The sequence below is a fragment of the Aspergillus foveolatus genome (genome assembly GCF_047715535.1).
Source record: "Aspergillus foveolatus strain CBS 279.81 unplaced genomic scaffold BDW70scaffold_36, whole genome shotgun sequence".
In the NCBI taxonomy this organism is placed as follows: Eukaryota; Fungi; Ascomycota; class Eurotiomycetes; order Eurotiales; family Aspergillaceae; genus Aspergillus; species Aspergillus foveolatus.
Genome location: NW_027396100.1, coordinates 92,499 through 119,157, shown reverse-complemented (window position 1 = coordinate 119,157; position 26,659 = coordinate 92,499). Strand labels below are relative to the sequence as shown.

Here is a 26,659-nt window from a genome sequence, read left to right as displayed (position 1 = left end):
ATCCTAGAATTTCAATGTGGATTGAATATGTAGCTGGTATAAGGAGAAGCTAATCTTTAGGGCTTACGCCAAAACATGCGAGTGTTTCGCTCAGAGAATGCTTGTAACTTCGGGCTGCGGGGTTGCGGCTTAGTCGGCAACAGTTAGCGATCATTACTATCTCACCGCAAGCATCAGATAATCCACTATCCGTATGCATCAGAGTGGAGCGTTGGCTCCTCATCCTCTTGATTCCTTGCGGTCTGGTTGGCTTTATGTCCAGGGTTATCCGGAGGGCATCAATCTGGCGCTAAACCACTCAGAGACCCAACACCATGCTCTGTACATATTTTATCGAATAGATTCAGTGAGAGAACTTATCCCTGATATAATCAAACAGTCGCATTTGCAGTGTACACAGTGCATGGTAGGAACAGGACTGAAATAGCAGGAAGCCACAGAACCAACGGAAAGATGTACTACAGATTGACAGTGACACTATTTGAAGAGACAATTCGGCAGGGGGAAGAAAGGGGGGAAATGCAACACAGATAAGGGCATTGACTATATCCTCGATTCAGGAATTCACACAACGCTATAAGGATTTCCGAGACGTTCTCACCAAATCCTTAACCCATGAAAAGTTTTTCATTGACATCCTCTTGCCGTTTGAACGATTCTGCTCCCGTTGTGCATTCGGCTCAACCCCACTCCCATGTTCACCTCTAACCGAGTCTGTGGTCTGCGCGCTCAAAGAGAAACTATCAGGAGCTTGGCTCATCGCGCTCCCTGGTGGAGTAACAGCTTCGCCACGGACATCTGGTGGTGTGCATGGCGTCAAGGGACGAGGCGTCTCGGAGAAGGTGGTCGTCGCCAAAGAGATGAAGGAAGACTCGGATGGTTTCTGCGCTGGTCGTAGAGGAAGACTAGGAGGGAGTGAAGAGGCAGGTTGGGATATAACCTTCAGTGATTCCGCAGTCTTTTTAGCCCATTCTAACCATCTGTCCTTCTCTTGGGAGAAATTATATATTTCTCCTGGAACATTGTCTTTCATAGCAGTAAGCATGGTATTGTCTGTGTAGCAAATTTCCACAAGCTTCGCCCATGCCCTAACGCTCTCCTCCAGCCGCTCTGCAGCAGCCTCAATCCATTTTGTGTGATTCTTCTGGCAGCTTCTTTCCTCGCACTTATAGACCCGAGACATGACGGCCAATTCGTGTAGAACGAGTTTCTCCACCAATTGTGCATTGGGACAACGGATGCAGCAGTGTAGTTGCGAGCCTGGATAGCATTTCTGATTGCGGAGTGGGTCAGACCCCTTTGAGCAGCGCTGGATTAGTGCGAACCCTGGTGCAGCCGGGGCGGTTGTGATGTATATGTAACCCTCGTTGCTGTTGGTGGTCGGTTTCTGAATGCCTTCTAGGGTCTCTTTAAGCTTCCTGCTGGTGCGGGTCACATCGCTAAGAGCCTTTCTTGACTGAGAACTGGGTGAGAACTTGCATACGCGGTCTTCGTCTGTGGGTGCGTTGGTTCCCGAGACCTCAGAGTCGCTGGGGGACGCAGATCGCGCGACTCGCAGGTCAACCGGCCACTCAGTCTGCATCCATTGCTGAATGGCTGCCTTGACATTTTCATCCGTCTTATGCCCTGCCTTGCTGCAAAGGTAAAGCTTTGCAAGTTTGGTCAGGCTAGATTCTCGCTCATCATCAGTGTTGGCATCGTATTGGACTCGAATACTCGTAGCGGTTGCCAGGTCAGGTTTAGGGATAAGATATCTGCACCGCTTCCCATCGTCCAAATACGCAATGCATCTTCTGCTGCTGGACGATTGGGAATCGCTAAGGTTGATTGAATCCAAAGGAATAAAACGCTCCAACGGCATAGTGGTTGCTGGGACTAACGAGTAAATAGGTGGCTAGTTATGGGAGTCGATAGAAAGTCGATTGAACCTCTTTGAACGCTGGGGGTCTGAAGGAACCAAGTATCTGCTTGGGCCTTGGTAAAGGGAGGCACCCCCAGGCCCCTCTGGGCATAGGCGAGGCTCTGCACAGTACCTTCTGACTGGGACCCGCGCTTTCTCATATTGTGGCACTGCAGGATCGGAATCCCTGTCGAGCCTGTGCCTATCACGGCGAGGATATCATCGTTGCCATCGAAAAAGGAGTGCAATGTCTAGCAAGAGTTCTATCTGCCTATCGGCCTCTCGCTGGGCTGCCTCTTTGGTCTTAGGCTGACAAGGTATGGGCTCAGCATGCACTCCATTAAGTGCGGTGTTTGAACATACAAAAGATTGTCATATGAGTCTGCACACAATGCCACCTTCGCCTAGAGTTTAGAAATTTGCCCTGATAGCTATGCATGTAGTTTTTAGCAGGTCCTAGACTCATAAGTCAACATAGAGTGAAGGCTGTAATTTTAGTGAAAAGCCACTTCAATCCCTCCCCATTTCCCTCTGTTCAGCCAGAAATGGGCTCAGACTTGTCTCCACACTACAGCAGCTCCTCGTGATTTAGATAGGCTGCTCAGGCTTCCGGCTTCCACCGGAGATATCCGAGTGTTCAGCGGGCAGGTGCAAAAACCATGTTTACTGGAGAAAAAAACACGCACTAACTTCTCAGCTTCCATGTGTAACGGGCGTAGGAAGTATTGTTTTCAACTAGCTGTCCTGTATTCACGAATATCACAAGCTTAGAGAAACAAATAAAAGACACAAACATGAACCCTCTCTCGTCCCTTTTATCAACTTTTCTGGACATACGTCAACATTTTTGACTTTTCCGAACCTTGGTTGAGACGGATGTAACCTTGTTTAGACCTTTGGTTGAGGGCATTGCCGATAACCAAGACCCAGGCCATAGCCTGTGACACCATGTCTACTTGTGATATTTTTTTTTTGAGTCTTTTAGGAGGTGAAGCCCTGACTGACTCAGTAATCATAGACGTGTCTCAGTGCTCAAGCAGGCCAACAGAATGAGGAAGATGTAAGGCTGAAGAGGCAAGTAACCCACAAACATTGACCCATTTCCCATTCAGCGAGCGCGTGCTCTGGTAGACTTGCAACGCAATATCATGTCAACCTCTACAGGGCAATTGGCTCTGTATTCAGGATTTGATGATAAAAGAAAATCTGGCTAAATAAATTGCCTTTTTTTGGTAATTCTACTTGGCTGAAGAGCCAAACACTGGTCTGTGAGCGCGCAGGGGGCCTAAGCGTGGCCTGCTTATCATATCAAAAGTACTCTGTTAATCCAAGACGAGAAATTTGCCCTGCGCCCCAGTACCCACTAGCAGCACTGGCGTCAATCTGCAGCTTTCTCCAGCCTTTCAAGCTACAAGATCCACACCCCGGTCCAGCAAGTCAGGTGCATTTTTAAGGCATATTTTAAATTTTACCGCCAGACCCGAGAATGTCAACCCTCCCTAGACAGCTCATCCTGACTCGGCGGTCAAGCTAACACACCGCCCCTTCAGCGTGAAGGACTTTTTACCGTGGGAGATATTCTAGCACATAGGCTTTCTAGTCATCTAAATTACTAAATTTAGCGCAGCTTGGGGCTTCTATGGCCACCGGGACTTTAATTTTGCATCAGATATAACGCCGAGTATGATTGGACTTTACTAAATCTTAATATGCCGTTCTATTAGTGTGCCTGATTTGTGATATTTTTTTCCGGAATTCATAACTGTAAGAGACAGGCGACAACGAGGATGACTTCTATCCTTATGATTCTTCATAGCCGAGATCCAGGCACTATTTACCCTCTAATGGAGGACGTTAAAGATGTGATTATTTAGGCGGTCAGCTGCGTGGAGTGATTCTGAACATCGTAATATTAGCAGTGGAGCGAGGTGTTGGATAAGTTACAGGTGTCCCGGTAGGCAGGATATGATTCGCTCGGGGAAGTACGGAGCTGTTAGCGGCCCGTCCCAGCAGCGTGGACACAACACGCTAATCCTTTTCAGGAGGCCAAGTCCTGTTACAAGAGCATAGGAGTAATCATATCACGATTAGTGAGGGGGAGGTTGCATTTGAATGAGAGCAGTACATGCTCCCTGCAGCTAGCTCTTAGCTCTTCCCAGCTTCCCGATGACAAATACTTTCGGCCTGGTTCTGATCTGCGACTGACGTAGTGATCAACATGCCTCAAGCCCGCTGCTTTTCCATCAATCTCAAAAGAAAAACAAAGTCAAAGAGAGTGAAGCTGGAGATGCTCACTTTTAAACGCAGTTGCCATGGTTTAATTAAGCTGAAAATCAATTCTCCTAACTTCTCTTTTTCTCGTGCTTCGCGCCTGGTGATTAGAACCATCGTATTAACTGGTGGTCCCTGGCTGAACGACCTCCCACTTGAATAGGAGTTTTGGACAGCATACTCTGCTGTGGAGAAGGTTGACATCTCCATTAACCCGATGGTGCAAGGTTGGGCTGAATGTTATTAGCAAAGGATTGGAGTTCTACTGATCTCTACTGCAACAGCTGCTCTGAGCTTTTGATTATCAAGTTCTTGGTTCCTGAACTTAGCGAAATTAGCGCTTTCCTGCTCCCTCTGAGCTGGAGTGGGATAGACAATCAATCGGTCATCCGTTCATCACTGGGGTTCCCAAAACCTTGGAGATGACACTGTTTGTAGAACCACTTTGAGCCTAGACCTGGCAATCCAATATCCGGCTCTGTCATATATATGACCGTGTCAAGGGCTAATGCCATTCACTATCCTACAGTAGGATTATCGCAGAAGAACACGCTGAAGAAAGAAAAGAGGAAGAGAAACAAGATCGACAGGTAGAAACATCTAGATATCCAAATCATGTGATGCCACACGTGAAGCGAGTGGCCGTGGGCGGCGGCCTCGAGCACTACTTACGGGCAGGGCCCGCTACAGACCGCTAGTCATGCACATGACTTCAGGATTCCGGACAACGACAATCACACCTACCGTCTACCATGCTTTACACAGAGATCTATGCTATTATCTTATGTCGACCGTATGTGACAGCTAGTCATATATAGACCTTTCCTATTTTGAAGATCGGAACTGCAAGCTCCAGCTTGCCGATGCTTATGCACAGATTTCTGCTATTTCCACGGTTCAGAAGTTATGTCTCTTCCAGCTGCTGTATCGGGCTAGGTTGGAAGAATCAGGCATTCACTTTTTTCTCTCAAAAGCCTCTTTAAGAGCCTCTTTAAGAGCCTCTTTAATTTTGATTGCGCTTCTTGCATCAAGAGAAAAGGAAATTCTGACCACATCAAGTCGTATCTTTTCGTTATCATTTTGTTAGATTGCGTTTTATCCAGATAATATATGTTTCAGCATCTTCGTGCTCACCCACTTAACCAATGACCCACGATGTGCTAGAACAGGTGGACATATTAGTTCTTGGTGGTAAGCTTCTGATAAATTCAGAAAGGTGCGGCTTCTCCGGCTAGTACTTCACTCATTCATTCCCTATAGCTGCTCTATAAGTGCTCCAATGCTTTACAAGAGTTCTTGCTCCCAGAGACTAACTACAATCATAGTATCACAGGTTGAATTGGCAACAAAGCTTCACATTCGAGCGTGCCCTGACTCTCTCAGTACGTGGTTCTTCCCAAAAGACAAGTGCAGATTGATATATGATTATCGCATTGTCAGCTAGAGATTCCTATCAAGTCTGGACCCACCTGATTGGACTTGGTAGAGACATACTTTACCACTCAGGGAACGTATAGACAGTTCAGTGTGCTTAACCTACTGACATCATCACTCACAAAGGTTGGTGATTACAACCAGCCGCTAATCTCCGAATCTCCGAATCAAACCTGACTGCCAAGTCGGGGACAATGGGAGCTACTGGACAGTATCCTTCCATACGGGTGTATTGATGACACCTTCGACGTCGCAATAGAGCTATGATTGATCCATATTAGGCCCATGAACCAGAAAACTAGCTAATCTCACTGTTAGCTTACAAATCAAGTAAGCACCGTTGCCTTGGCGGTCTTGGGACCGATTATAAGTAAGGATTATTATGTTGCTATGAGCAGCCCCATCAAGCATCATTCATTCCCTGTTCTATACCTTCAATCTTGTTACTGGCACCATGTCCCAACTTCAATACTTCAGCTACAAAGGATTCGGCGAGCACATGCGCGAGGCTCTATCATACAGCCAAGCTGTGCGTATCGGTGATCGAATCGAAATATCTGGCCAAGGTACGTTGTATCTCCATGTGATATATACTAGCCCGCAATTGACTCAAAGATATAGGCGGCTGGGACCCCGAGACACTCAAGGTTCACTCCGACTTATCAAGAGAGACAGAGCAAGCATTTGCCAATGTCGACTTAGCACTGAAGGACGCAGGCGGCAAGGGCTGGTCCCAAGTGTACCGAGTCCGCATTTTCACCACTGAGATCAAAAACGAAGAGGCTATCGGCTTCCTGGTTGAAAATCTTCGGAAGTGGATGCCGGATCATAAGCCCGTGTTGACATGCGTTGGGGTGTCTGAACTGGCGCTGGAGGGTATGAGGGTTGAGATTGAGGCAGTTGCTCAAGTTGTGTAATACTTGTAGGTTTAAATCAAAGAAGCGTGATGTGCAGGAGCGTCTGTTTGATACCACAACCAGCTCTGAATCTCCTCATACATAACCGCGCAGCGTTATACAGCGGCACCCTAAATTTTCTAATCCTGATATATACTTGCTCCACTGTTTAGTAGCACCATATTGGGCATGCAGTATTAAATAGCTTATTCCTCAGGATATAACAAATCGGTTATGGATTAGATTCTGACTCAAGAATTCCTGGCTATTGCCTCACCAGCTGCTGCCTTTGAAAATGATCTAATAAACTCGTATAATCTATACCCGGATGCTCAGAACACCAATATGAAATAATTATGCATTTGCATCTAGTCTTAGTCACTGTCCTAACCCTCACGTCCGTGTTCTTCACATCTCTCTTGCTGCCGTCCCTGCCTGTGCTGTAATGTGATTCATTTAAGCACCACGCATATTTAACCCCATCTCGAAAGAGCCCTCACACTCTGCAGCCGTTAGCTCAACTGGTAGCTGCTGCATGTGCATGGACTTCTACAGCAGGATGGCACAGGCCTATTTGCCTCACCTACACCCAAAGGCAGCAGGGAGGATATGAGCAGTGTTAAAATGTTCGACTATCTAAGGAACTAGGAGTGTCCTTGTAGATTCTGTTCAAGAATATATGAGGATATAACAGGCATAGAAACTGATAGCAGTTAGCTCAGGGCAATAGACAAGCAACACAAACAGAGGTACCTTTCACGTCCGATTCCTAGCGAGATCCGACAGAGCTTAGCAATAGAGGCTACTTGCAAGACTGAGCCACTCTTGATCTCAGGCTCGTCCATTAATTGAGAACGCCTGCTGATTTCTTTAGTCAGCACATCCAGCCGGATGACTCCAAATTTCTGACGTTGCGGTAATCAGCCGAAATGAGGGCTTCCTGGAAGATGTCACGATACGTTTGGGACTAACGAGGTTTCCTTACAAGAGATATCCTAGAGACAATACGCCTCGTTTACTTACTGCCCTGCGAGACCCGGTTAAGCTGACTCGACTGCGTATTGTAAAATGTTTTCAATTTTGTTGGAGACAAGCAGCTCGATCCTAAAATCACCATTATTCCAGAAGCGTAGTCTGAAGCATTAGGCTTGCATACGGTCAGCAGTTTCTTCCATTGAGCACCTGTTCTGTATAGCGGCTTACCACCGCCGACCAATATAGATAAAAATAGCTTTACCCGTTTGCTTTAGCCCTAAACAGCTAGCATAGAACTCTTATATACCCAGTTCAGGTGTTATGTTTGGCCATAACCCTCCATTTGCTCTAAGCTTCTGGACTCCCAACTCCTGAAGGCAACTCTTGACTTTCCTTTCTTCTAGAATAGATATTAAATTCGAAATCTTACTATTCGAACAAAGGCCTATAAAGGAATTCAAGGCCGTGGAATTGTACTCTCACGTAGACTTCTAATCGATCTCACCTGACCTCGTCGAAGCGAAAGCCCAGTTTGGAGCTTGCTTTCCATGCTTAAGAAAATTATACTTTAAGGATTATTTGGGTCAGGCTGAAAAGGTTTGTCATAGTATTCTCTCCAGGAATTTATGCAGCTCGACGTGAATGTTCATTTGAACGGGCTATATATGTTTTGGGTCAATCAGCCGCAGAAATCTCAGGAGGATCAGGCCCACCAAAATTGCGCGTGCCGTCCAAGAAAAGATTGACCTTGTACGGCGCACCGTTCAAAGCAAATCTTTCTATGTTAATTATAGAACTAAGGCAAATAGAGTCATATGCAACTCACTTGTCATAGACCACAGTAATAACATAGTCTTCACGGTCGCCATGATGCTTAAGAAGCCCTTCATATAGATTCTTCGTCGGGTTTCCGTAGAGGGTCTCAATGCATTTCAGAATCCCCTTCCGATCGTCCATGTAATTATGAGTTCGTCCCTGGAGAATTTCGTAATCATATCCCAGGGCTCGCCAGTCTCTCACATCATCAGACTTCCAAAAGTTGCGATCTGCGTCTTTGTGGAAGGGGGTCAGCGTATTGTCCTTGATAAGCTTGCTCCTGTCGTCGTCAAACCACTTCTCCCAGTTGAGAATTTGCCACATGGCAGTCAAACGGTCAATGTTACTGTAACAATCGTCAGGGCCGTCCGTTTATTCATATATAAAGAGACATACTTGTGGTAAATGAAGAAGATTGGATCAAAGGCTGCCATAGCGACATTGCTCATATGGCCAGCACCCCAGAGATGGATGCCTTCTTTCGGTGGGCGAAGAAATTGAAATCCTCCCCAAAAATTCTAAACAATGTCAGGCTCACTGCTTATACACTCGAACAACACCGGGTACTTACATGGACGTTGTTGTGAATGCACTTCAGGTTCAAAGCATTCTTTGCGTTGCCGTGCAACTCTTCGCTGTACGTCTCAATGCCCATCGAGGCAGATTCGGCTTTGGTTAAAGCCTTCGTATAGCGAACAGACGAAAAAGCCCCCCCACGAGTCAAGGCCATACTGGAACAACCTGTATACCAGATCCTGCAGTGTAGGAACTGGATTCTCTTCAAGCTTATCAAAATTAGGATGCTCGTTGAGGGCGTAGTCAGCTCGAAGCCAGTTCTGGCCTCCATCTGCCCAGGTACTCTCATGGAATTCATCGAGCAGGCCGTACTTGGTTGTCGCATTGCATTTATCCCACTACATACTTTTAACGGTTTCTCTGGTTTAGGCCAAGGTCACCAAAGGCTTACCGGAAGGGTGAACTTGGGAGTCTGGATTTTATCGGTAGGGCCAGGTTCAATAGATTCCTCCTTAATCTTGTATGGGTCACGGAATTCACCCATCAGTTTCGGGGCCACGTATTTATACAAAGGATTGGGTCGAGACTCGATATAGGGTCGCTGTCCTCGGGAAACACAGTAATCCGCACATTCGGCATCATACAAAGGATGGGCAGTCTAAGTCGGTCATGGTCAATATCATGCGGGAGAGCGCCAGCTGTTGATGGTGATCGATCAGCAAAACGAACAAAGTCCCAGTATTGGAGGGGCCATTATCGGCTTCTTCTCTCCAGACATCTTTATGGCTCTCAGGAAAAATCTCGTCAATCCATTCATGCATCGCTTCATACAGAGCTCTCTGCGTGAATTCGCCAGTCACATATCAATTCACCTTTTCACCCAACCGCCGGGACTGTCGAAAATCATAGAGTATTATGTACACTCGATGCCAAGTCGGAAACGTGTAGTTCGAATGCACACAATATCCTCGTTCGCCCGGCTCAAGCTGAGGTTGAGGTAAATCGCCCCATTCGCACCATGGAGCCGAGTGAATGTCCGCAAGGCGGAAGTAAGACATCAGGTCATCCAGATCACGACGCTGAATCAGAGCCAGAGCTTCCACAAAGAGAGTGAGCTGGATTCCCGTCTACAACTTTATTTAGTCTAGGAAATTGGTTCATTTCTTAACGCGGTTGGTTATGGTTTTCGGGTCTTGGTAACCTTAAAAGGGTATTGCTATTGTCAATATGCGTCTAGTATTTGTTTTTCTTAGAAGCTGCTGCTCCTATAGTTTTATAGTCCTAATCCATATTGCCATAGCGACTTGGCATACTTATTCTCACCATCCAGGTAAGAAAAGGTGCGAGGTAAAAAATGTGATTCTCTAAATTTTTTGCCTTTCTGATAGGCGTGAGCTGCTCATATAACCTGCAACATTCAGGCATGTTACATTTAGGGGTAATTGTTCTCGTCGATAGGCACTCACCCTCCCGGATGGGGACTGCTCAGCATAGCCTGGTAGCGTATCTGTAGGCCCTTAATACAGTTAAGTGTTGATTAAGTCTGTCTACATAGTGTACGTACCATATACCCTTTTCATGGCTAGGCTACGGACCCTTATGGACTGCAGTGTTTCCGCGGAGATGAGGTAGCGAATGCTATCAATATCATATCCAAGCGAATACCAGACACCTGAGTTACTTTATATCCCCATCCGGTCCGTTGGACTATGATACTAAGTCTCGACTACTCTGCACTACATAATCTTACTAGATAATCGAATCTAGCCTGACGCATGACGCAGTAGACTTATCGACAACGGGCCGTGGCGGGTTTAACGATGATACCCATAACGTAACGGATCATTCAAAGGTCCAACCAGCCCAATACGCAGCCCAATTCGTGGCGGGCTGTGTATGTATTGATCTTCACCTTCTACTGCAAGAAGATTCGTCTCTGATTAGATTCCATTCGGCCTTGATAAAACAAGATTCGATACGCAAGTGTGACCTCCATTCCTCAAGACTCGAGAGGACGTAGCGATTTTGTAATAAAGTCTCAAGCCTTTAAATATTGCAATATAAGAAGCCCGCATATTGCTAATGGGCTTTATAACCTACATATGTCGACATTAAATTCTCAGTTCATATATCTGGCACTCCTTAACATGTACTTAGCAGAAGAGCGAGTTACAGCTCGCGATAAGGCAATGCGGAGTTCAAGAAGGTGTGGGAGTCCTCCAGATCGCTATTAGGGCTGGACTGATACTTCTTACTGGTAAGACAGAATCAGCTAGACCTTGGCTCAGGTGACTTGCCCTGGGTATCATACAGTGTCTGTATTTGGCAAGTCTTCAGCGGTTCTATTCAATGCACAGATACTGCGATACGTGATTTAATGGGAGTAGAGTAAGGGCTCAATATATTAAATCTACTAGGTAGTACCAAATTCCCCCATTCATTACTGCATTTTTAGAACCGGCGATACACACCATGCCTGGGCGTAGATCGTGAATAATGCCCTAAGTTGCAGATATATATTGAGGATAATAGAGAATTTGATGTTTGCAAAGCAGATCACTATATATCTGCCTTCTTGCGATCGACTCTTCATGGTTGATTTCTATGGAAAGTTTAGCTTGTGCAGGAGCCCGAGAATAGGCTCATTTGTCTGCCTTACTGCATTTGAGTTATTGGGCTATTAGCGCTCAATGATGCTGCAGTATTCTGGCGCAGAATGGTGTCTCGATTCTGTTACCTGTCTGCACTATATCCCTTCAAATATTGATACAACCGCAATTGCTCGCTAATTCTTAAGTACCAACATGATGGAGAGACGCATCGTCTTTACTCTTCGGCTCTATTCTCAATGAAGTCGCTAACCGCATGGCTTTTCAAGAGCATTATTGCATAGCGGACGAATGGAGACCATTGGGCTTACAGTACAAGCAACTAAGCGAAATAAATCCGTGCTTATCGATAGAAATTCTATGTCTAAGGACAGGAGCTACTTCAATGTTAATTTAGATCCTACTCCAACTCTGAACCCATTTCTCTTTCCTCCTTATCCATACCGTTACATATTTGTTTCAATCGTTACTTTCAGGTAATTAGGCAAGTTTTCTGGCTACAGCATTAGCAGTAGAGTCCGCTATACGAACAAATTAAGTAGGCCACAGCACCAGTTACATCCAATAGCCAGTATCTAACTCAATCACAGCCTTAGTCCGCCTCTTGGTGCCGTTAGCCGACAAGTAGCCGGGCAGCCGGTGCCCCAGCTTTCTCCAATCCCCCGCACACGCTTCCCCAGTCTGCGGCCTCCAATCTCCACTCGCTGATCTTTAAGGCTAGAGGAGGCCCTTGTTGCCAATACTCCCTGCAGTAAGAATCACACTCTCGACATGGATCCGATCGGCACATTCAATCCCCAGAAGCGACCCGGCGACAACCCGGCCGACCAGCAGCGGCGGAAGAGAGCCCGCCAGAGCTGCGAGACTTGCAAGGCACGAAAGACGAAGGTGAGCTGTAATCAGTTTGGAATGAGCACTGGTGTATCAGCTAAACTCGGTTGGTTGTTCAGTGTGTTGGCTTAGGTAGGTACTTTCTATCCAGATCGGTATTGCGTCTTTATTTATTAAACAAAGACAGAAAACGGTACATGCCAGTACTGCACACAGCTCGGACTCTTGTGCCAGGTGAACCTCAAGGCTCGGAAGCGTCCCTTCTATCGCATCTCCGAGGCGGCCTATGAGTCGTCGATTGCCCTGCTGCGTCTCTTTGTGTCCGAAGAAGAGCTGCCCGAGCTTACTGTTGAGGGTATTCAGGACGTTCTGTCCAAGCTAGGTGACGCAGCCAATGACAAGGAGAGAATCGGTGCAAATCCATATTCGCTTTCCCACTCGCGAAGTCCGACAGATCTGTCCGCGTCTGCTGCTGCTCTAGGATCGTCGCCGTGATCTCAGGTTGGGGCCAACGGAGGAAGAAGCTCGGTTGCGGCAATCGAGGAGCCGCCGGAAGGCGTTGGCGCAGAAGCAGAGGCAGAGGCCGAAGAAGGGGGGGGGTCATTGAGCCAGACGAGCACCCAGCCCTGCAAGAAGAACGAGGCTGCATGGTGCTGGATTCACTCGGAAAATACCGCTACGTCGGTGCAGACTCTTCCATCCGCTGAAACCACACGGCGCGTGGCACAGCACGCGACGTCTAATACAGACCCGAAGGTCATCGCACCGCTCAAAACGGGTCTTCTTCCACCCAGAATGCCGGTAAGTCTGACTGGGAGTGCGCGCGGTGCGGGGGCCTACCTGCCGCCGGCTGCGATGGCCATGCGCTACGCGGCGTTTTTCTTCCAGGAATCCCATTGCTTGTACTGGTTCTACTCTCTCGAAAAGTTCTATGGGGCACTGGAGGAGGCGCCGGAGGACCACGGGGCAAAGGCGAGCGCGTCGTGGATGTGCTCGCTGTACTTGATATTTGCCATCGGGAGTATGGCGCCGGATAATCAGATCGCTCGCGCAGGAAAGGATGCGGAAGGAGACAGCGTGCGGCAGACTACCTTGCCTTGGCCAAGAGTCTGGTCCCTGAAGTGAGCGAGGAGGCAGATACAGAAAGTGTCAAGGCATTCGGCCTGTTGATATGCTGCGTATCATAGACTACTACTGCGAGTTCTACTGACGCTTGTTTAGAGTCTCGGGATGCATGCAATATGCTATAGCGTTCGGGGCGTACCTGCACCTGGGCACAGCAGTCCGGATAGGGTTCTCGCTCGGCCTGCACAGGAATATCTCCCCCCGTAAGAGTAGCTCGGTTGAGCGCGAGAGAGCCAGGCGATTGTGGTGGACGATCTACACGCTCGACCATGAAATGCCATCCGGTTTGGATATCCCTGCGCCGTTGGTGATGAGAGCGGTCTTGTCAAAACGCCACCAGCATCAGAACAGGTACGTCATCAATCATGCTCTTGTTGCACCCATGCTCAACTACATAGGTAATGGATTTTGGCCCAAACATGCCACTGGAATACCAAGCCCTCTGTGTCTCACTCGTCCGGATCCGCAAGAAGATCGGCCAAAGCTACTTCGTTGTCCTTGCGCAGGCAGGTGGCCGTCTACCAATCCGACAGGTATTTGAGAGTCTGAATGCGCTCCAAACCTGGTCCGACGAGATACCTCAGTACTTCAGCCGTGAGGCGTCTCAACCGCCGCAACACCGACGAGCTGTTTCCATTCTTCATTTGCGGTACTGGAGCTCCGTCATCTTTGTCACGCGGCCTTTCCTCCTCTATACAGTCTCGCGCTCATCCGTGATCAAGGAGCCCGCCAAGGCGCAGTGCTACGAGGAGATCAGCAGAAAGTGTATTGAAGCGGCCGAGCAGTCGGTTGACATCTTCAAACGCATGGTCAAAGAACAGACCCTCTCAAGCCGGATCCTCTTCGATTGCCACTGCATCGGCGAGGCGATGTGGATCTTGATTCTCGCCGTGCAGAAGCTGGGCCACGAAAAGCATCGGCAATTGTTCCGGCTCTGCCTCGAAACCGTCCGCGGGATGGAACAGTTTGGGTGGTGTGAGAAGGTGGCGCCGGAGCTGGAGGCCAGAGTGCACGAGAGTGGGATCATGCAGCCGCAGTCTCGAGGAGAGATGCAGTACACCCAGCAGAGCGGACACCAAAGTCTGGACTTTTAAGACATGTTTAGTTAGTATATCTAGATACTCCATTGCTCAACGACCGATAGATACTCTCGTACTTATGCTCTCATAGAACCAGTGAGGATTGACTTCCCTCAAGTCTACCATTGCCATCTAGTGCTGAAGTATCCTTGAAAAAAAGCACAACAGGGCAACGATCTACAAAGCCATTGTTCTACCATGCCTAGGAATGGCCGATGTCCTAGACAACGCTTGAGAAAATGCAAAGCTTGTATCGTGTGTAGACTTGGTAATGACAAATGAGAATTCTCACACCCAATATTGAACCCAATTTACTTGCCCTACTTGGCAGCCGCAAAAATGACCGAGCTTTGCATGACAGGCGCATACCTCTTGACTGCCACAGCACGCAGTCCGGCTCTGTCGAGGATCGCATCCCACTGTGCTGCCGTGCGCTCCCTAGTACCAAAGATGGTGTACATTTGGAGATCTAGCCCGGCTGGCCACAAGTGGGCGTCTCGATCCGGCACGACCACTTCATCAATCGCCACCAGCGAGTCGGCAGACATGGCAGGCACAATGTTGGCCAGGATCTGCACGGCGTGGTCGTCATCCCAGTTGTGAAGAATGGCTCGCAGATAGTAGTACTTAGCCCCTGCAAGACAAGTCTTAGTAAGAATGAATCATGCTTGATTTCTCATCCGAAAAAAGCTTACCTTCCACAGGCTGAACATCAAAGAAGTCGTGCTCCATCCACTGGATGCCTTTGATCTCGGGTGCGCCTTTAATGACTTCACCACGGTCCTGAACCGTCACTCGGCCAGCAAGCTCTGGATGCTGGGACAGCACCTCAGCAGCCTGATAGCCAGTATTGCCACCAATGTCCACAAACATGACACCCTCATGGCCACTGCTCACAGAGCTGTCGAACGGCATTACACCCACGCCATTGGCGTCTTTGGTAAGCCGCATAGCAGCTTGAAAGTTTTTCAGCACATCCGGATGCTGCTTAAGCCAGGGGTAGAGCTGAAGCTCCGTGCCGAGACCCTTTTGGAACGCACTGCGCTGGGGCTCATTCTGATAGCCCGTCTCTTTGAGGAACTCCGGCAGAGTCTGGAAAGCACGGTTGCTGACGGCGTGAAAGAATCGGATCGGCTGTTCAAAGCGCGGGTCGGCAAAGACGTACGTCTTCTTCGTGGCCACGTACTGGTCCGGTGCTGTCTCCCCGACCAGACGACTGGCAACCAGGTATCGCATAATGCGGCTGACGAGCAGCGGGTCAGCCATGGTAGCCTCTGCAAGCTGTTTGGATGACAAGGGTGATTTGCTCTCCGCGAGTGACTTGAAGATTCCGAGGTCCCCGCCTATGCAGACCAGCGCCGTCTGTCGACCCTGTTTCGAGAGCTCTGTTAGCATGCTTTCAACAGAACAAGCCAAACAATGCTGCATCTTCTACTTTATTTGACTTACCGCATTGACATAGCGCAACACTGTGTCGCAAGGGGTCTCCAGTTCCTCGGCCGATTGTTGCAGTGAGGAGATCAGACGGTGCCTGGTGGCTTCATCGAATGACGGCTGGGAAGAATTATTCTCGGCTGCAATAAGGTCTGCCATGCAGCTTTTGGCGGAGCTGGCCTCGGCATTGCTGTGTCCGTTGACCAGGCCGTGGCCGTTGGCCAGGTGGTCTCCATTGGTCTGGGGATGGCCATTGGTCTCGAGAAGGCCATTTGGACTCGTTTTCTGCGCAGCCCTTGCTTCGCCGTTGAGGAAAGAAAGCGGATCATGAGCCGTGAATTTGAGCTCTGCTTTCTTCGCTGCGGACAAGCCGAGCTTCCCTTTCTCCAAACGAGGGGCGAGGCCGTCGATGGAGTCGAGAGTGAAATTGTCAATGTTGAGCGAATCCTCGGGGCGCACCATGCGGCGTCCCTTTAGTGTCTTCAAGATTGTCTGCTCCTCTGGTGTCAGCTGCTTCTCTATTTCCTCGAGAGCCTTGCGGTTGTTCTCGTCGTATGCATCTCCATCGTGCCCTAGGGACTTGAGCTTCTGCACGAGAGCCTCTTTCTGCTCGAACGAGACGTGCGCAAATGCTCTGAAACAGAACTCGACCGTCTTGGAGATTTCAGCTTGGCTCAGCTTGCCCTTTGCGTCGGCATCAGCCTGGCCCTGGATAACTAGATGTCACGCCGTTAGAATCGTCGCTTCTGCCGTGGGATCATCACAGAGAATGGACGTACTGGGTCTGAACAGGTCAAAGGCTCTTTCAAAGCTATCCTCATCAAAGTCACTGATCACGGGCTCATCTTGAGAGCGGATCTGCTTCAACGCACTAGAGACCACCAAGAGGAAGCGTGTGTAGCTTTCGGATGTCTTTTTATCATGCCACGACGCCGCAACATTCTCATCGCAGTCGCCACGAATGGCCGCCGCAATGGTCGTTGCTGCCGACAGCCCTCCCGAAAGAGCCAAGTGAACACCAGAAGAGAAGAAAGGGTCGATGAAGGATCCGGCATCTCCGGCAATGCGCACACCAGGGAAGGCATAGCTTGAGGCGCTGTATGACCAGTCAGAGGCCGACTTGACCTCCGATATGAGCTCCGCGTTGGCAAGCAGTTCTTTGATGCCGGGAACAAACTCCAGTGACTCCAGATAGAAGCCCTTGGAGGAAGGCTCGGCCATTTTTCGCTTTTTCTCCGTCGCCATCTCTTGGTTCTGCACCACACCTACGGAGTGGGTGCCGTTATGCAGAGGGATAAACCATACCCATCCACTGGCATCTGTCGAGTCAGACAATCGAGTTAGCATTGTTCCCCTTCAGACGGGTGGGATGGAAGACACAGCCGGGTGAGGACGTACCTTTGAGAGCTTCGAAATAGGGAGCACCCTCTTTGTGTGTGCCGACACCATGGACGCCCCCTCCCCTCCAGTAGCCCCAGCTGGCCACGTTCTTCAGGCCCTTGTTGTATGACCGATTCTTGAGGTACTTGGTGCTGATAAGACCGTTTCTACCAGACGCATCCACGATGTAGTCCATCGAGATCGTTCCCGAAGTCCCGTCCTTGCGAGTCCACGTCGCAGAGACGGGGCGACCAAAGGGGTGCGCATTATTAACCGAGGGATCGGGAGAGGAGAACTCGATGGATGCCACCTTGGTCTCGTCAAAGGTCTTGACGCCGCATTCGGCGGCGTGCTTGAATAGCAGCTCGTCTGCCTCGGACCGGATCACATTCCAGGCGTAGCCCCCGGGCCCACCGGCAGCAATAAAATCCGTGTCTAATAGACGACATGGATGGTTAGTCGGAGTCTCTGCCGTGGCGATTGGATTAGCGGAGGCTTACAGGTTTCAGGTCTGGACCAGTTGAGGCGGAAGGCGCCGCCTTTCTGCTCTAAGCATTAGCAGCGGTGTTCTTTCAAGGCTAGATGGTTGTCGTCTTTCTTCTCACCTTGATATTGAAACCATGGGCATCCCACTTGTCGTAGGCGTCGATAAACTTCAGGAAGTGTCGCATGGACGGTAGCATGCTTTCACCAATATGATATCTGGCGCACGTGTAAGAATGCGGGAAACATCACGAATAACGACAGCCATCGCTCTCAAATTCCTGGAAACGTACCTAGGAAACTTTTCTGCCTCAAGGAGAACGACGTCGATTCCCTCGCGTGCAAGCGCCGAGGCCGCATAGGAGCCAGCTGGCCCGCCACCGACGACCAGCACCTTGCACTTTTCCGGGACGTTCATCATGTTGAAGCGTTGATTGATGTTTGTGATCTTGGTATGTGGTAGAGGATAGGAGGATGAGCGCAGTAAGAAGCTGGAAATAATAGCAAGTTAATACTGGATCTCTGTGGTATGGAGTGGACGAAGTGAAGGGCATATATAGATCCACGACCAGGACTTTGCGGCGAAGAGGCAAGAGGTTCTTACATCCGAAACATGCTCGCGCATTGCTATCCATGTGTTCGGACCCCGGACGGAGGAATACTTCGGGGGCTTTTTTTGTGGACAATACGAGGGGAGTACCATTGCCCCCAATCAGCCGCAGAGGTTGTAGGGCGTAAGCAGCACAGCCCAGATTACGCCCCAGGAGGCCCCCAACTCTGTCGCGGCTAGATTCTGGTCAGATATCACTAATGGAGAATCTCTCTTCTCAATCACCGAATGCCCATATCGATACCTTCAACTCTCATCGCTATGTCTGGAGGTTTTTACTCGTCGCCCTTCTGGGCTGGCTATCTAGAGACTCAGCGGAGCAAGCTGCCTGTGCTCCCAGAAATCGACGATGGCTTGTCCCATTGTGTGGTGCGCTTTCTTGGATACAACCCCGGCAGCATGCAGCTACAGGGCACCAATACATACCTAGTCGGTACTGGAAGCACCAGGATACTCATCGACACTGGAGAGGTAAGACCTTTACCCAATTGACCCCTTGAATATTCTTCGCTGTTCATGCGTTTATGGACGATGTGATACTACCTTTGGTCTCCTGAGAACAATTCATCTGCGTAATACCACTTCTTGACGATCATATTGAACAATGCCACAGGGAGCTCCGCAATGGGCAGTCAGTGTGACCCGTTATCTCGAAGACCACGACATCTCCATCTCCCATGTCCTTCTCACGCATTGGCACAGGGACCATACCGGCGGAGTAGCCGACCTCCTTGCCCATGATCCCAGCATAATAGTGTACAAGCACAGGCCCGACCCGGGCCAGCAGGCCATTGCGGACGGCCAGACTTTCAAAACACAGGGTGCCACTCTAAGGGCAGTCCTGACGCCCGGGCACGCCGGCGACCACATGTGCTTCTTGCTGGAAGAGGAAAACGCACTATTCACCGGCGACAACGTGCTAGGCCATGGCTATAGTGTCGCTGAGGACCTGGAAACCTACACTGCCAGCCTCCGCCTGATGGCAAGCCTCAAGTGTTCCGTCGGCTATCCAGGCCACGGAGACGCGATACCCAATTTGCCGCAAACGATCGCAAAATATATTGCGCAGAGAGTCGCGAGAGAAAAGAAGATATACGCCGTCTTGGCCCTGCATGCTTCCTCTTGTTCGTCCCGCAATGGGAGCAGCGCGAGCAGTGTTGAGAGCGCCAGCGAGTCTGGTGATAGCGACGATGAAGAGGATAATGACATGGACATGAATAGACCTGCAGTGCAGGGCCTCTCAACAGCAGAGATCGGCGGTCTTGTCTACGGAGAACCCGTCAAGAATAGCGCAACGTTTGACTCGGCGGTAGGCCCTCTACTGAATCAGGTGCTGTACATGTTGCTTGAGCGAGGCAAAGTTGGTTTGAGAGTGGTTGGGCCAGATAACAAGATATATTGGTTCGCAACGGCTCAACCACTTTAGAGATTCTGGTGTTTCCTACTTTGTATAAGTGATGGTTTAATCTCGCATACAAACGTGGTATTTCTGTGACCATGTATAATTCTGGTTCCCTTTCAATGGGCAGGCTTCTTTCCAATCCCTGTAATCTAGAGCTTGATAGTTCAATTGACTCGCAGTTTGTCCTTGCCGGAAAACAATTCTTGAGAGTGTTCTCGGGGCCGTCTCTGTGACTAAGAATAGTAATACAAGTCCAGCAATATGGTGCCGCACTCATTCCCCTTTCGAATCAAGGCTGCCTGCTCATCCAGGTCTAAACTTCCGTTAGATTGCCTTCACCGCTGCGTCAAATAACCTGCCGATTCGGATTCCGACCTGTGCTGACGCCATGCAGGGCGTTCCGCGCCAGCTTACTGCGCCAGCCCTAAGCCAAGGATAAGCCAGCTGGGGCTGGAAACAAGGTGGACTTGGCGCAGCCAGTGGCAGTCCCTTTTCTTGTTAGGATAAAGATGTAAAGTCTATTGTTCTTATGGAATACGCAGTTAATAGTCCACACAAACCCTACGGGCTTTTGATCTGCTCGCTGATGAAAATTGAACACCGTGATCTTAAACTGTCTTTTCAGTATATTTAGAATTGTTCTTTTTCTTTATTCAAAATTTTCTTCACCTTCGCTTCGTGGCAAGATGGGAGATACCTGCGAAACTTGCACAACGAGCGAATACACCACGATGACTCCGTCTCTATCCTCCTCCCCATCATCAAACCCCGGGCATGCAAATGTCAAGCTTGACTCCAATCTACCGGACGATTTTATTCTATTCAGTCACGAGCTTCCCAGCGGCGACGTCCAAGACCTGATACGACGACTGCATAGATATGGCATGTTACCTGGCTATCCGCACCTCGCTCGCTTTTTGCAGGAATGCGCCTTGGTGCTTCGAACGGAGATTCAGAAGCTCCCGCGGCCACTGCGAGATTCTGTCCCGCCATTCCATGATGTGGTGACGCTGGCCTCGCACTGGGATCGTCTCAAGAGCGGCCCTTTAAGTGGGAGTTGGGACGGTCCTTTCCTCTGCCTCTATGAGATAGCTATGCTAATTGGGTGAGTTCTCAACTACTGCCTGTCCCCGGTATTAAACGCGTTATTTATGTGAGCTAACATGAACCTCCTACACAGCCACCATGAGACACATCAACTCTCGTACCGCAGTCCAGCATGCTTGGTAGGAATCAGCGTTGGCCTATTCTCAGCAGCAGCAGTAGCTGTCTCGAAATCCATATCGGACCTCGTCTCGTATGGAGCCGAAAGTGTGCGGACCGCGTTTGCATTCTGCGTTCATGTGCAGCGCGTTTCCCAGACACTCGAACCTACCGTGGCAGAGCAGGCTGCATCGGTTAGCTGGGCTACGGTCATTATAGGCGTGGCGGCAGACACCATCCAGGGGGAATTGGACCAGTTCAATCAACTGGCAGAGTCAGAAGGCCCTGGTGCAAATGCAAGGCCCCTGACTGGCGTGAGTATCAGTCACGTTGATCAGACCTCAGTTGGAGTCACAGGCCCTCCCAGCCGCCTGAAGCAACTCTTCCGCCAGTCCGAGCTACTCCGTTCCTCAAGGCACTCTGCGCTGCCCATCTCAGGGGGCCTCTGTCATGTCCCAAATGTGTACGACGACGAGGATGTCCGCGCCATCCTTGAGATGGCCGAGGCCTGGGAGAGATGGGGCACTCGTGCCTTGCAGGTGCCCTTGATATCCCCGTTCACCGGCTCTCCATTTGTCTGCTCTGATGCTTACCACTTGATAGAAGCCATCTGCACCGAGGCCTTGACCAAGCCGCTGTATTTCGACAAACTCGCAGGTGGCGTGGTGACACAACTGAATGGGCTGTCATGTCAGGTCCTTCATTACGGAGCATCCCTCATGTCAGACACCATCATCGCCGACGTTACCAGTCAGCTCTCACCTGTTGATACCGCGCTCCAGTGTCTGGTAGACTGGGCTCTGCTCGATGCGTTTGATCAACTTCAGAGTGGCCCAACCCCGCCGCGAGACGCAAAGCTGGCTGTCGTTGGCATGGCATGTCGCATGCCGGGAGGTGCAGACACCCCCGAGCGATTTTGGGAGCTGCTAATGGACGGAGTCGACACTCACACGACTGTCCCGCCGGACCGGTTCGATCTGGATGCTCACTTCGATCCCAGCGGTGAAAAGGAGAATACAGTCGGGACCCGATTTGGCAACTTCATCGACAACCCAGGGTATTTTGACGCGGGGTTCTTCAATATGTCCCCACGCGAGGTAAGGAAGAAAGCAGACGACCCGAAAGTTCACAGTCTAACCAACCACTCTCCCGCCAGGCCGAGCAGACAGACCCGATGCAGCGATTAGCACTGGTTACGGCGTACGAGGCTCTCGAGATGGCCGGCTTCGTGCCAAACCGCACTCCGTCCTCTCACCTCTCACGGGTCGGAACTTATTATGGCCAGGCTAGCGATGACTATCGCGAGGTCAATGCGGGCCAGAAGATTGGCACGTACGGCATCCCTGGGACAGAACGAGGATTCGGCAACGGGCGCATCAACTACTTCTTCAATTTCCAAGGGCCCAGTTTCAACATCGACACCGCATGCTCCAGCGGACTAGCTGCAGTCCAGGCAGCCTGTTCAGCGCTCTGGGCTGGCGAGGCCGATACCGTCGTTGCCGGGGGGCTGAACGTCATTGTAAGTTGGGAAGAAATCTTGTGCGTCTACTACTGTTTAAATACTGAAACTCTTCAGACGAGTCCGGATATATACTGCATGTTGAGCAAGGGCCACTTCCTGTCCAAGACGGGCCAGTGCAAGGTGTGGGATATTGGCGCTGATGGGTACTGCCGTGCAGACGGGATCGGGTCGGTCGTGATCAAGCGCCTCGACGACGCCCTTGCTGATAACGATGTCATTTTGGCATGTATCGCAGCCGGGGCTACGAACCATTCCGCAGAGAGTATTTCCATCACTCAACCGCATGCCGCCGCGCAGAGAGAGAACTATCGCCAGGTGATGGACAGGGCCGGTGTGAGTCCACTGGACGTTAGTTTTGTCGAGCTCCACGGCACAGGAACCCAGGTTTGTCCATCGAATGACTTTTTTAGACTCGTACAGCTGACACCAGCGTCTGGTTGAATCTAGGTCGGAGATGCTGTGGAATCAGAGTCTGTCCTTGGCTTCTTCGCGCCTCCAGGCCGCCGGCCACATCCAGACAAGCGTCTGCATCTGGGCGCCGTTAAGTCCAACATTGGGCACGGCGAAGCAGCTGCAGGGATTGCCTCCCTCATCAAAGTCCTGTTGATGTACCGCAACAACATGATTCCCCGCCACATCGGCATCCGGACGACCATGAACCCGGTCGTGGCTCAACAGCTTGCCAACCGCAACGCTGGGATCCTGTCCGAGAACCGCCCATGGCTTGCCACGACGGCCTTTAGGAAGCGGTACGCTATTGTAAACAGCTTCGGTGCCCATGGCGGCAATACGACGCTGTTGCTCGAGGATGCGCCATCGCAACACAGTCAGAGAGACAAGAACCACTCGCGACGGGTGGTAGCCAGCAACGAAGTCGTATGCATCTCAGCCAAAAGCAAAGCCTCGCTTCGGGCCAATATCAGAGCTTTGCTAGCCTATCTCGACACTCACAAAGAGACAGACCTTCGAGATCTTGCCTATACAACGAGCGCTCGGCGGATGCACCACCATATCCGCATTGCCACCTCTGTTTCTAGCACTGCGCAGCTGCGGTCTTTTCTGCAGGCTTCCGCTGACGATGTCGATGCGTATGCAAAACATGTCGCGACCGCCACCAAACGGCCGGCCGTGTTCGCTTTCTCCGGCCAGGGCTGTCTCTATCACGGCGCTGCGGCACAGCTGTTTGAACAAGCACCTTTGTTCCGCGACCAGGTTCTCCAACTCGACCGCATCATTCAGCGACTGGGTTTTCCATCGATACTGGCCACCGTTGCCGGTGATGCAGCAAGTGTCTACGGCTCCGCCAGATATCCCCACAGAGAGTCAACCCTGAGTAGTGAGGCGAGCAATGATGGCAGCAGAAGTAGAACCTCCACGGCACCGACAGTGGAGAGTCCATTAATTACTCAGCTTGCCCTGGTGGTTATCCAGATCGCCTTGGTGCAGTATTGGGGGCTGCTCGGGATCAAGCCCAGCGTGGTGATCGGCCACAGCCTAGGCGAATACGCTGCCTTGGTCGCAGCCGGCGTCCTATCAATAGCAGACGCTCTATTCCTGGTGGGGAAGCGAGCCGAACTCATGTTGGCCGTCTGTGAGCCAGGGAGCCATGCCATGTTGTCCGTCCGCGGCGCCTCGGTGGATCGCATAGAAGAACTGTGCCGAGGAAGCGAGAAACGGTATCCTTTCGAAGTCTCATGTGTGAACGGGCTGACTGACCTTGTGGTAACCGGTCTGCGAGGGGATATGGCCTCCCTCCGTGATATGCTGCAGAGTGCTGGGCTGAAATGCGTCCTTCTAGATATCCCCTTTGCGTTCCACAGCAAACAAATGTCGCCCATCCTGGAGGACTTTGAGAATGCAGCTCAGCAGGTAACTTTCAAAGCCCCTGCGATCCCCGTTCTCTCTCCACTCCTCGGAAGGTGCATTTCTGAAGCTCATGTCATCAATGGGAAGTATCTGGCTCGCGCAACACGGGAGCCGGTGGATTTTGTGACGGCACTTGACTCTGCTTGTGCAGACGGTGCAGTCAATGACAAGTCCATCTGGATTGATATCGGGCCTCACCCAGTCTGTACCTCCTTCGCGAGCAATCACTACGGGAAAGCAGCCACACAAACTTTTGCGTCACTGCGCCGTGGTGACGAGACGCTATCAACACTCACGGCGACTCTGGCAGCTCTGCACTGCTTGGGCCTTCCGGTTGCATGGAATGAGTACTATGACCTCACGGAGAACCCCGCCCGCCTGCTGCACCTGGACTCGTACCAATGGAACTACAAGAACTACTGGATCCCCTACGAGGGCTCGTGGACGCTCGACAAAGCTCATGCTGGACAGAACAGCAAGAACAAGGTCGACAATTCCGCGGTCACTTCGGCTTTTTTCACCTCTTCGGTGCAGCAGATCATTTCTGAGGAATATGACGAGTCAATGGGACGCATGGAGGCACTCTCCGACTTGCACCACCCCGACCTGCAGGGAACAGCAGATGGACATAAGATTAATGGGAGGAGTGTTGTGACTGGAGTATGATATTGCAAGCCCTGATTTTATGATCTTTGCACGTGGACAGATTTGCTAACTGCATCATTGCACAGAGTATCTGGGCAGACATCACCCTCACTGTTGGTGAGTACCTGTACAAGCAAATGGTGCCCGACGGCAAGATGCCGCACATGGACGTGAAAGGGATGGAAGTCCTGGAAGCCCAGGTGCTGCACCCAGAGGCGTCCCAATTCATCCAAATTGAGGGAGTCTTGGACCTACCGCGGCAGCAGACGGCAGTCCGGCTGTACGCAGCAAGCGCGAACGGCACTCGGAATACCGATAAGCCGTTTGCCACAGCAACTGTTTGCTACGAAGAGGCCCAGGCCTGGCAAGACCAGTGGCAGATGACCTCGCATCTTGTTGCTGCGCGAGCCAATTCGTTCTGGGAAATGGCAGCAGGCGGGTCAGACGACAATGGCCGGCCAGCCGACAGAGGGGGACCTCGAGTGAGTAACTTTTTCCGGAGCATCGCGTACCAACTCTTTGCCAACGTAGTAGACTACGGCGCGAGGTACCGCGGGATGCAGCGCGTTGCCCTCTCCGAAGACACTCTCGAAGCAACGGCCGACATCGTCCTAGACAAGGACCGCCACGGCACCTGGCACACGCCGCCGCACTGGATTGACAGCGCGTTCCAGCTCGCTGGTTTTGTCATGAACTCATTTGGCGTACAAGGCGATGGCAAAATCTCCGGGTCGTCTCGTGATTTCTTCTACATCACGCCGGGCTGGCGGCACTTTCGGCTGCTGGAACGCCTTGAGCCGGGGCCTGAAGCCACGTATCGCAGCTTTGTCCGGATGTTTCCCGTCGACAGCGAGCCAGGCGCATATGCGGGAGATATATATCTGCACCGCGGGGAAAGGCTCGTGGGAGTATGCGCGGGCATCAAGTTCAAAGCGGTTCCTCGCGCTTTGATGCCGGTTTTGTTTCCTCGGATCGAGCTACAGGCCGGCAAGAGACGGAATCTAACCCAGTCAGCCGAGAATCGTTTGGCCAAGGGGAAAAGCAACGATGGGTACACTCGCACTGTTTTTCGAGAGCCTAAGTCTACGATGCCTGCCTTTGATGTGACCAACTCGCAGCCCCAAGCCCAGCCTGGTGACATCAGCATCTCACAAAAGACCCAGCCGGTAGCGGTAGTCCCAGTCACACAGCCAGCCCCACCTTTGAAAGAAAAGGGTGGGCAGAATCAACGTCAAAGCCAAAGCCAAAATGCGCAAGCAACCGCGTGCCTCTCGCTCATTTCGGATGAGACGGGGCTGGATCTGGACGACTTGACCGGCGAGGCTGCCTTTGCGGACTTGGGCGTGGATTCTCTCATGTCACTGGCGCTGTCGGCCAAGATACGCGCAGAGCTAGGGATTGACGTTCAGTCGTCCATTTTCCTGGAGTGTCCTACTGTACAGGATTTGGTGACATGGTTGAGCAAGTGATAGGATTCTAGCTAACCATAGAAATATCATGCAGTTGTATTGTGACAAAGCTGTGCAGGAGTAGTGTAAGACAATGAAATTATATAGGAATAAGATCCGTCTGTCAATGAAATAACACGGATGCCCGACGCAGCAGAAGAGTGACATAGCACCCTGTTATTTTGTCGCACTCAAGTACTCTGCAACTGCAGTC

The 26,659-nt window shown here is 50.7% G+C and overlaps 7 protein-coding genes across 7 annotated transcripts; 4 read left to right on the top strand and 3 right to left on the bottom strand.

Moving 5' to 3' along the window:
• Nucleotides 1-352: 352 nt before the first annotated feature.
• On the bottom strand, nt 353-2,109 carry BDW70DRAFT_139334 (GIY-YIG nuclease family protein). Its single transcript, XM_073737372.1, has one exon. It carries the CDS (start codon nt 1,859-1,861, stop codon nt 575-577), a length of 1,287 nt encoding a protein of 428 aa, XP_073594505.1. The 5' UTR covers nt 1,862-2,109; the 3' UTR covers nt 353-574.
• A 3,257-nt stretch (nt 2,110-5,366) lies between these two features.
• Nucleotides 5,367-6,750, top strand: BDW70DRAFT_139329 (RidA family protein). Its single transcript, XM_073737371.1, has 4 exons — nt 5,367-5,387; nt 5,505-5,553; nt 5,658-6,171; nt 6,227-6,750. Exons 3-4 carry the CDS (start codon nt 6,060-6,062, stop codon nt 6,520-6,522), a joined length of 408 nt encoding a protein of 135 aa, XP_073594504.1. The 5' UTR covers nt 5,367-5,387; nt 5,505-5,553; nt 5,658-6,059; the 3' UTR covers nt 6,523-6,750.
• Nucleotides 6,751-8,151: 1,401 nt separating this feature from the next.
• Nucleotides 8,152-9,352, bottom strand: BDW70DRAFT_161397 (uncharacterized protein; the record flags this gene model as incomplete). The annotated part of the gene is made up of 6 exons (XM_073740971.1): nt 8,152-8,251; nt 8,303-8,638; nt 8,689-8,810; nt 8,864-8,974; nt 9,042-9,206; nt 9,260-9,352. The coding sequence occupies 6 exons, from the start codon at nt 9,350-9,352 to the stop codon at nt 8,152-8,154; spliced, it is 927 nt and encodes a 308-aa protein (XP_073594503.1).
• A 2,836-nt stretch (nt 9,353-12,188) lies between these two features.
• Nucleotides 12,189-14,467, top strand: BDW70DRAFT_161396 (Zn(II)2Cys6 transcription factor; the record flags this gene model as incomplete). The annotated part of the gene is made up of 6 exons (XM_073740970.1): nt 12,189-12,305; nt 12,368-12,380; nt 12,436-12,712; nt 12,770-13,369; nt 13,470-13,680; nt 13,772-14,467. 6 exons carry the CDS (start codon nt 12,189-12,191, stop codon nt 14,465-14,467), a joined length of 1,914 nt encoding a protein of 637 aa, XP_073594502.1.
• A 1,079-nt stretch (nt 14,468-15,546) lies between these two features.
• BDW70DRAFT_169210 (NAD(P)/FAD-dependent oxidoreductase) lies at nt 15,547-18,170 on the bottom strand (the record flags this gene model as incomplete). Its single annotated transcript, XM_073742633.1, has 6 exons — nt 15,547-16,602; nt 16,666-17,205; nt 17,285-17,701; nt 17,767-17,809; nt 17,872-17,968; nt 18,043-18,170. The coding sequence occupies 6 exons, from the start codon at nt 18,168-18,170 to the stop codon at nt 15,884-15,886; spliced, it is 1,944 nt and encodes a 647-aa protein (XP_073594501.1). The 3' UTR covers nt 15,547-15,883.
• Nucleotides 18,171-18,620: 450 nt separating this feature from the next.
• BDW70DRAFT_169208 (beta-lactamase-like protein) lies at nt 18,621-19,817 on the top strand (the record flags this gene model as incomplete). The annotated part of the gene is made up of 3 exons (XM_073742632.1): nt 18,621-18,830; nt 18,973-19,723; nt 19,786-19,817. 3 exons carry the CDS (start codon nt 18,621-18,623, stop codon nt 19,815-19,817), a joined length of 993 nt encoding a protein of 330 aa, XP_073594500.1.
• A 675-nt stretch (nt 19,818-20,492) lies between these two features.
• On the top strand, nt 20,493-26,477 carry BDW70DRAFT_169206 (type I polyketide synthase; the record flags this gene model as incomplete). The annotated part of the gene is made up of 6 exons (XM_073742631.1): nt 20,493-20,866; nt 20,942-22,061; nt 22,121-22,483; nt 22,541-22,870; nt 22,934-25,012; nt 25,084-26,477. 6 exons carry the CDS (start codon nt 20,493-20,495, stop codon nt 26,464-26,466), a joined length of 5,649 nt encoding a protein of 1,882 aa, XP_073594499.1. The 3' UTR covers nt 26,467-26,477.
• Nucleotides 26,478-26,659: the final 182 nt, after the last annotated feature.